The 9,690-nt window shown below is 44.2% G+C and overlaps 1 protein-coding gene across 1 annotated transcript; it reads right to left on the bottom strand.

Annotated features, from left to right (window-relative positions):
• Positions 1-6,739: 6,739 nt before the first annotated feature.
• MSC (musculin) lies at positions 6,740-9,447 on the bottom strand. The gene is given in 4 exon segments (XM_066205004.1): positions 6,740-7,985; positions 8,734-9,270; positions 9,272-9,382; positions 9,385-9,447. Coding segments are annotated over 4 exon segments (798 nt in total). The 3' UTR covers positions 6,740-7,898.
• Between the last annotated feature and the right edge of the window lie 243 nt (positions 9,448-9,690).

Raw genomic sequence — 9,690 nt, 5'->3', positions numbered from 1 at the left:
TAGAGGGTCCTTCACCACAAGATGTCCCAGCCCTGATCGGGGAGACACAAAATCTGTGGCTATAAACTGGTCAGGAGTGAGCCACGCTGGGCTGGGCAGGCCTGAATGTGCAGGCTGGACCCTGCATCCTGGGAGGCTCCTCTCCCTTCCATTTTCTTTTATGACTTTTATTTTGGGTAAGGTGCAGTTGGTGACACACTAAATGGAGTCATGCATACAACACCTTTGTGCCTACTTCCTGTTCCTGTGTTTCCTCTTGACCACATTGGCAGGGAATCAGGGTGCCAGGGACATTCAGGGTGTTCAGGGGCCCACTGGAGCGGTAGGCAGCCCGTGCACACACAGACCCCCTACAGGAGGCTCCTCAGGCCTCACTGTCCATGGGCTTATTGAAGGAGCCATCGCTGATGCCAAGGGCCCTAACACCATTCCTACTCCCATTCCTAATGCTGATCCTCACATCATTCATTCCTAATGCTCTGAGCAATCACCAACCATATGAAGCTCGGCAAAAGAAAGTTTTGGATTCTGCACCTGGGGTGGTGGAACCCTGGAGGTACAGACAGACTGGGGAATGAGAGGCTGAAAAGCAGCAACACGGAAAAGGACCTGATGGTCCCCTCCAATGGCAAGTTGAATCTGAGTCAGCAGAGTCCTGGCAGCCATGAGGGCCAAGCGTGTCCTGGGGGGCATCAGGGACAGCATCACCAGCTGGGCAAGGGAGGGGATTGTCCTGCTCTGGTCTGCAGTGGAGTGGCCTCACCTCGACTGCTTGGGGCAGTTTTGGGCTCCTCAATATAAAAAAGACATTAAACTATCAGAGAGTGTCCCAAGGAGGGCAACAGATGGGAAGGGCCTCGAGGGGAAGCCGTGTGTGGAGCGGCTGATGTCACTTGGTCTGTTCAGCCTGGAGGAGACTGAAGGGAGACCTCACCGCAATTACAAGTTCCTCGTGAGGGGTAGAGGAGGGACAGACACTGATCTCTTTTCTGCGGTGACAAGACCCGAGGGAACGGCCTGAGGCTGCGCCAGGGGACGTTTAGGTCGGATATTAGGGAAAGCTTCTTCACCCAGAGGCCAGCGGGTGGCGCCCATGCCCCGCCTGCGGGGCCGCTCCCTTTCCCGGCGCTGCCCGGCCGGGCCGGACCGCACCCGCCGCCGGGTTCCCGCAGGAGGAGCGAGGGGGCAGCAGCGGCCCGGGGAGCAGCCCTGCCTGCCTGCGGAGCCGAGGGCAGAAGGCGGCACTCTAGGACGCCTTTAAAGAGGGCGGGTGCTGCCCAGTGCCAAGAAAAGAGGTGCCGGCTGTGCACGAGGGGCAGAGGACTCCTAGTATTTGATGCTGATATTCCTTTATTAAATAAAGTAATGCTTAGGAATGAGTGAACAAGTTCACAAGCTGACAGTTGGACTTGGTGATATTAAAGGTCTTTTCCAGCCTTAATTATTCTATCATTCTATTATTCTAAGATGGCATAACTAGATAACCTCCTCCTAGTCCTTTCTGTAGGTGTACTTAAATGTTTTTAAAGTGGTGAGTATGTTCATCCCACCCCGAGATTTTTCCGAACTCATCATAGCCCTGTCGGTTGTATCTGCAGGCTCTTTACAAATCAGTTTTTCTCTTTGTTTCACCTGAATTTTTTCCTCTTGCTCATGTCTCCCAGCCAGCTGCCAATTCTCCAGGAGCCGCCTCGGAAGAGAGCCAGGCACATGCCTCGATGACAGAGAGGAAACACTTGCGCCAGCCAGAGATGCTGAAGGCCACCCGGGGCTGTCTCCTCACCCTCATTCAGAGGCATATTTTTGCGGGATTACCAGAGTTTGGGAAATGTGTCTTTCTGTGTCTGTATCCAAAGTGGCTGCAGTCAGAAAAATTCTGTAAATCATAATTTGTCCATTGTGTATTAAATGTTGATTAAAAAAGAGCTTTTTTGTTGGCTTTACAATAATGATAGTGTAAATATCTGAGAAGTGGGGAAAAAAGTGGGGTTTATTTAATATTTAGTACTTGAGACACAGAGAAAACCTGGAAGAGGAAATAGGGATTGTTATATTGCTTTGATGCCTCATGTACAATGACATTTTAGTGTTAAACTATACTCTGGAAAAAAATGATCTGCTGTCTTTCAATCCACTGCTAGACTTGCCACTGTCTTGTACATCAGGGCATATATTACAAGGGAGCTGGACATAAAACTTAAATCACCTATCTATTTTGCTAAGGGAAGTGGCGGGATCACCATTCCTGTAAGTCTTCAAAAAACATATATATGTGGCACTTGGAGATACAGTTTAGTAGTGAACGTGGCAATGCCCAGTTAGAGGTTGCACTCAATGTTCTTAGAGAACTTTCACAATCCTAAGGATTCTATTCAGCTTCAGCAGCAGGATCTACAGTGTAATGTCAGGATTTTCATTCATTTTGCTCCGATGCTTGGTAATATCCTGGTCAGATGTAAGACTTGGCAATAGATACATAAGAATGAATGCATGGTCTTCTCTGTCCAGAGGAATCTAAAATAGAGAAAAATCTAAACCAAATATAAAACACAGGAGGTTCTGTGAACTGGAGACTTCACTTAAAATACAAGAGGTGATGTCTAAAGTACTAAATAGCATGAAGGGCTGTTCTACAAAGACTCTCCTCTTGCTTTGAGGTCACCTGTCCTGTGCTAGTTTGTGTGCATGCTGCCTATGACTGTGAACTCTCAGTCTCCAGAATACTGTGACTTCAATTGTATATTTTGAATGACCCTTTTCCACTGCTGACTCGACTCACAAACTATGTCTTGGCAGTGCTTGGGAGAAAGGCATGTGTCCCATACCAAACCCACAAACCATGCAGGGACCTCTCCAACAATGTAACAGCATAGACACTGAAGATGCAATGCTCAGGAATGCTTCTGGACACCATTTCTTTATAACTTGTGTCATCACCACAGGGAAGTTTCATGTAGGCTATGGTACAAATCATATTTTGCATACATGGGTACTGTATTTCAGGAATTCTGTGTATGACACATAGATACAGGTCAGCCAGGATAAGACGGCTCAGGGCTGTCTTTCAAGAGAGTTTTCAGTTCATGCTTCATAACATCATTGTCATGCTGTTCAACACAAAACTTGTAATCCAAATATCTGTACAGACAGCTGAATTTCTTACATTTATCTCCACGTACCTCCAGCTGACACTTCATTTCTAGTGAATGAAGACAAATTTACTCCTGAGGAGTGGTTTCTTATAATGGTCTACTTGCACATTTTGGTTGGTTAGGTTCTGTATCCAGTTACTCCTGTGAACAGAACTTCACCAATCTGACAGTTTAGTTTTAATCTAGGGATCCTATAGAAAAGGGTTGAATTTTCTCTTTGATTTTTTCCCCCTTTTAAAGTTAATAGCAATGTAGCTCTTTTTTGTGGTGGTGGGGTTTTTTTGGGGTTTTTTTTTTGTTTTGTTTTTTGATTTTTTTTGGTCCCCTTTGAAGGGATCAGAACTCAAAGAATACAGTAATTGCTTGTGCTGCTCCAATCCCAATTTTCTATGAATAGTCATACCTACATTTACTTCTTATGTTTTACTGACTATGGGATGTAAGGTGTTAATAATGTAGCCTCTGCCATCACAGCAACTTGGTATTAAAATTAAAAAGTGATCCAATAATTTTCAGATTACCATCTATTGATCTTATTCTTGTTTCCGTGAAAATTCCTGTAAGATAGAGGTGATGTTTTCCATACCATTCATATGTGTTGTGCTCACTACACAGCTTTTCAAGTTATTTAATGAAAATACTGTACGTATTATTTCTTTATAAGGTTACTATAGGCTTGTATTGTTGGGTGGCTCTAATTTCCCCCTTCTTCCTTCTTTTTAGCTTTCTTGGCTTATATAAAGTTCTGACATTTAAATCTGCCTATATCCCCCCCAACATTAGATGTTTAACTAAAATATTCTATATTTAACTGAATCATGTAGTTGGTCCTCTGAAGGTCCTTTTAGAGTCAATAAAGAAAGACAGAGCAACTTTCAGATACTCAGTTGAGATCTTAATTTATTCAACTCCCTCTTTCACATGGGAGACCCCTATGGCAACTGTACTGCTTACATAATCACCTTTACTTAGCAAAAAAAACCCTTTTTTTTTTTTTTTCAAGATCCCTGGCATATCTGAGTGTCCTTTAAATACGACATGTATAAAGATACTAAGAGGGAAAAGTATGGCTTAGGTATTTTTTATATGCAAACTATGTTTCTTTTGCTCAGAATTTGTAACATTTTCAATATGAGAGACATACTTCCTTTGTGTAAGCAAACACATGCATTGGAAAGGAAAGGTTAATGATGGCTAATGATCCATCAGATTCCCACACAGAATAGAGACAAAGTACCACACAACATTTGTATTAATTTAAAGTCATAAAAGTACTGTTGGGAGGCAAGTATTCCTCTTTATATATGGGTTGTTTACCCTGGAAGTCAATGGAAATAATCTGCCAGTCAGATTTCACATGAAGCAGGTTTTAGTTGAATATCAGTTGCAGGTAATTTGGCATTTTATTTGTAAAACAGCTTCAGCAAATTCTGCATAACTTTTTGGATCGAGAAGGGTTCATCTTTTACCTTGTGCAAGGAACATTAATATAACCCAAAATCATCAAGCATAAACTTGTCAAGTCTAATAAAAATGTTTGTATTTCTTACCTTCTGTGCCCATGAACTGTAGATATGTGAGGTAATTTTTTAAGTCTCCCTTCCACACACCTTTGTAACTATCCAGACAAACCAAACAGTCAGATTTTATGAATGAAATTAATTTACTATATCAGGTTGTCAAAAACTTAATTTAAAAAAAAGAGAAGGACCTTTATTATCTTTCATTAATGCTTTAAAATAGTATTTTAGAATGCTTTGTTCACCTCATTCATGTAACGAACTGATCTGACTTTTATCTGAGTATAAAAAAATGTTTCAAAACTGCATGCATGTATTTTTGGTGTGTCTTTATAGGTGAGGAATGTCAGAATATATGACCTACCTGGCATTTCCCTGGAAACACAGCAGCCTTCATCCCAGGACAAACCCACGGGGAACCTGTTCAATTGCCTAATATTTTTCTTAATCATCTAATCATATAATGCATCTCACAGGAAGAGAAGAAGATTAATTTACTTTTTAAAAACAATATTTATGAACCCAAGGATTAAAATTAATGATTTAAAACATCAGATCCTTACTGGAGAAATCTAAACATCCTTAATTGCTGTATTAAGAGAAATAAGTATAAACTAATACAAAGATCTCTGTATAGAGGTATGCAAAAGAAAAAAACTGAGTCTTGTACAACATTCAGTATCTAAAAGCTGTCATTTTCTCTTTGTCATTTCTCAGGTCAGATTTTGACCTGAAATATCACCTCTGGCCACTGTTTACTTCTGTTCTAAAACCACTGACAGTCTGTTGGGACACCACTACCATATGGATGTGTCTGTTCCCATAACAAATGCAGTAAGTGCATTCATTACTTTATGCAGAAAGTATTTCTATTTATTATGCAGCCACAAAGAAAAATGTACTTGAGAGCATGCAGTGTGGTGCTTGGGTGGAAGCAATCCTGTTTTTCTTCATGTCATACTCCTCACCCCCAGTTTTGATCAACTGTATTTACCTAACATAGCCACTTCGTATTTGGGAATATACACTGAATGTTTTTTCCCATCACACTGCACAGACCTTTCTATACCATTTAAAGTTCCCCAGCTTTCCTTGTTTTTCTGATCTCCTAGAGTCGTTAACCAATTACAGCTGGGATCAAGGCCAAAACCAGCTAAGTATCACAACTGAGATTATCTCAAGTGGTACCTTAGTTAAACTGCTGAATAATCGTTTTTTCAGGGTTCAAATAAACATTGTGTGAATTTTCTCATACCTTATGCCTTCCAAAAGGTCCTTCATTTTTGTTTTATTGTTTATGTTCTTTTCTTTTTATAAAGCTTCCTAGAGGAAGTGAGGCGGAGTCCCACCTCAGTTACATTAACTGCAAATTAGGATAGCCTTCTTCCTTCACAGACTTTCTCTGGAAAAAAAAAAAATGGAAGTTAAATTATATTATGGTCTCTGCACAGCTTTCCCCCAAATCACTGAAAGCAACAATTTCAGTAGATCCTGGACTGTGCTTTCATTTTATTTTTCAGTGTCTCTAGATTATTTTACATTTCACAAGAAGCAAACCAATTTTCTGCAGTTCACCTATTTATTTGCAGGATACTACCAATAGTCAGACTTAGTCTTCCATGCAGTATTTCAAACCAAATCCAAGACATAGGATTTCTTGAAAAGAAATTAGGTTAAATGGTTTCTTGTTAAACAAATGTTTCTTCCTCCTCACTGCTTACATTAGGAAGAGGTGGCTTTTTCTTCTGTAAAGCAAATCAGTTTTCTCCCTTACTGTGAGTTAACTGCTGATAAAATATTATGAAAAAAATAAAATCTTATCTCAGGAGTTTTAATCTTAAAACAGGAAAATTCTGTTCTCAACTAGGAAAACTCATCTGATTTTCCCACCACAAAAATACAGAGAAAAGCAAAACACATTACAGACGGAAGTGCAAAAGAACAGGAAAAGGAGCTATCACACTATATGACATTGATTTTCTTAATCTACAATTATTTATTCTTCTGCTTCACAGAAGAGAATATTACAGAGCATTCTGAAAGTTGTTAAAGCTTGGCCATCCCTGCTGATTGATATAGTACTGCACCTCGAATGAATTGTTTGGGGTAAAAGTGTTCTTATCCGACTCTGTTGCTAGAGATGTATCTGCCCTCAAGAGATGGGGAAGATAAGTGTGTTTACAAAAGTGGGTTTCAAGACCATGCATTACAAAGACGCTCGAATATGGATGCAGCCACACACTATCACAGTACCAGTAAGTCATTGTAACAAAGCTTTTAATGTCATTTATAAAAAAATAGAGTTATTTACATTTGCAACTTATTTGATGGCATCCTCTTTTATTACAATTTTTGAATCTGTAAGGAAATGACATACTATCTCATTTGAGAGTAAACTTCTCAATGATAAGCATAACAGTACAGGAAAAATATTTAAAACACTGTGAATTCTTGTTATTTTGCAGCATCATACAAACAATCTTTACAACACATGCACCCTGGCCTTACAGTAAGCAGAATTCCCTTCCAGATTAATGCACAGAAACTCCACCACATTTCTAGGGACAGTCCCACATTCTTACATGTGGCATTTCAAGACATAACCAAAGGAATTACTTTAATTCCAATTGGTTGTAGCAGAATGTGTCCACTTACACATTTTTAAGAAAACTCTGATCAAAGGGATCAAAAGGAAAAAGGTATGACTAATTGCATAGTTGCAGTAAACCAGACCCATGAATACAAAAGCCATCAAAATATATTATAAATCTATCTGACTTTCAAAGCTACTTTAAAATATTGTTTTGCTTTACAATACAAGTAACACTGTTTGGGGTTAGTTTGTAGAATTGTATTTTGGTCCATGCTGTTAATTCTATATCATTATATTCCTCTTCCATTAGTTTAAAAGCCTCAGAACAGCAGGTCCTCAGGCAGTGGTAAGAATGATGAAGCCAAGTCTTAGACTTCAGCTGCTGCAGTCAGTTCATAAAACCTCTAATTTCAACAACCTCCATTCTTTACTGCTTTAAATAATCTACCCTCAGAACACTAAGGGGAAAGAATGATGAGGGATGCAAATTTAACACTGTTAGAGATGGGGGTCTTCCCCATCTTCTAGTCCTGAGCTGATAAATCACAGCTCTTGAAAATATCCAACCCATTAAAAAAAAAAAAAAAAAAAAAAAAAAAAGATCAACAATAATAAATCCTCAGTTTAGTCTGACTACGCAGTAGTTCCACATAATCTGCTGGCAGTAGAAACTTCTTTGGTGTCAGAGTCAGGTCTTCCTGAAACCACAAACGGCCAAGTCTGTAAGAAAAAAAAAAAAAAAGATATTTCATATTAAAAGAAAGTTTATTCTCATATGAAACTGGAGCTTTATTACTGATAGATGTCTAACTCTGGTTCGGTCGCAAACACGTCATCATGTTTTAGTCCCTGTGGGAAGCACAGAGAGAGCTGAGTTCCTCTAACAAATATTTTCATTACATTTTTCATTATAATTAAATGCTCCACAGAAGGTCTCCAATGGTCAGCAACAGTGTTCACATCCAAACTGCAATGTTTATCTTGCTTTGAAACTCTTGGCGTCATTTAATAAATGAAAAGCATATAATCTATTCCAAAACAATAACTCTGCTGTACATAAGAAAATGTTTTACCCTGTGACAACCATCGGGCGTTTAATTTTGTACCGATGAACTCATGACGCTATGCCGGTGCTGCAGGCCAGCCCGCCGACCGAGTTACTCCTTTTTCGGACGCTAAGCTTGCCTAATGTCAGAGGAATGTAATCTTTAGGGTGCCCTATTCCGACTCCCCAGGACTGACACACCCGCCATCACCGAAGGCCAAGAGCGGCCCCGGAGTCGCCCACGGTGCGAGGGCCGCCGGGGATCTGCGGAACAGCCAGGGCCGCCCCGCCGCTCCTTCCAGGGCGGGCAGGGGCTGAACGCCGCCGACCTGCCCGGGCACCGGCCCCGGGGCTGCACCGAGCCGTGCCCGGGGATTCCCCGCGGTGCCCCTCGCCGCCCCCCGCCCGCCCCCCGCGCCGTACCAGGTTGACGGGATGGACGTAGCCGTTCTCGTAGCGGTCCTCCTGCAGGAGCTGCCGGAGGTGGGCGATGTAGCTGGACGCCAGGCGCAGCGTGTCCAGCTTGGAGAGCTTGGTGTCGGGCGGCACCCAGGGCAGGCTCGTCTTCAGCCGGGAGAACGCCTTGCTCAGCACCCGCATCCGCGCCCGCTCCCGCGCGTTGGCCGCGTTGCGCTGAGACTGCTTCCCCTCGAGCGGCGGCCCCCGCGGCCCCGACGCCGCCTTCTTGCCCCCGGGGCCGCCGCCCCTCGCCCGTTTTCTCTTGCAGCCGCTGCCCGCCGGCCCTGCCGCGCAGCTGCCCTCTCCGTCCTCTTCCTCCTCTTCTTCCTCCTCTTCCTCCTCCTCCGCCGCCGAGGAGTTGTCCCCCGAGGGGTAGAGCTCGCCGCGGGGCTGGCGCTTGGCCGGTTGCGGGGGGTAGTCCAGCTGCAGCGCCCGCAGGTCCATCTCGGGCAGCTCCTCCGCCTCGCTGGCGGAGCCCGTGGACATGGTCCCGGGCGGGCGGCGGGGAGGCGGGCAGCGCGGCAGGCAGGCGGGGACGGACGGCCGAGCCCAGTCGGTCCAGAGCGGGGCGGCCCCGCCGCGGAGAGTCCGTGCCGGGGCGGGGGCGCGGGGGGGGGCGCGGAGGGGGGATGCACCCCTTGACAGCGCTATATATCGGGTGTCCGCGGAGCGAACCATCCGCCGGGCGGAGGGGAGGAGAGGGGCGCGAGGCGGGGGTCGGGCCCTGCGGAGCCCCGCGCCGGGGGCGGTGCCTCTCCCCAGCTCCGCGGGGCTGCCGCGGCGGTGCGCAGAACCAGACCCCTCTGTGGGGGCACACACACGCAGATGGGGGTACACGGACACGCGGGATGTCTCCGTGTGTGTTTTTGCTCTTGGGCGTCGCGCCTTTCCCGCTGGACAGACCCCTGTCCTCTCCTCGGA

This window comes from Chamaea fasciata, unplaced genomic scaffold (genome assembly GCF_029207755.1).
Source record: "Chamaea fasciata isolate MVZ Bird 193981 ecotype frontalis unplaced genomic scaffold, bChaFas1.0.hap1 SCAF_1, whole genome shotgun sequence".
Lineage (NCBI taxonomy): Eukaryota > Metazoa > Chordata > Aves > Passeriformes > Sylviidae > Chamaea > Chamaea fasciata.
This window is presented reverse-complemented; position numbering and strand designations above follow the sequence as displayed.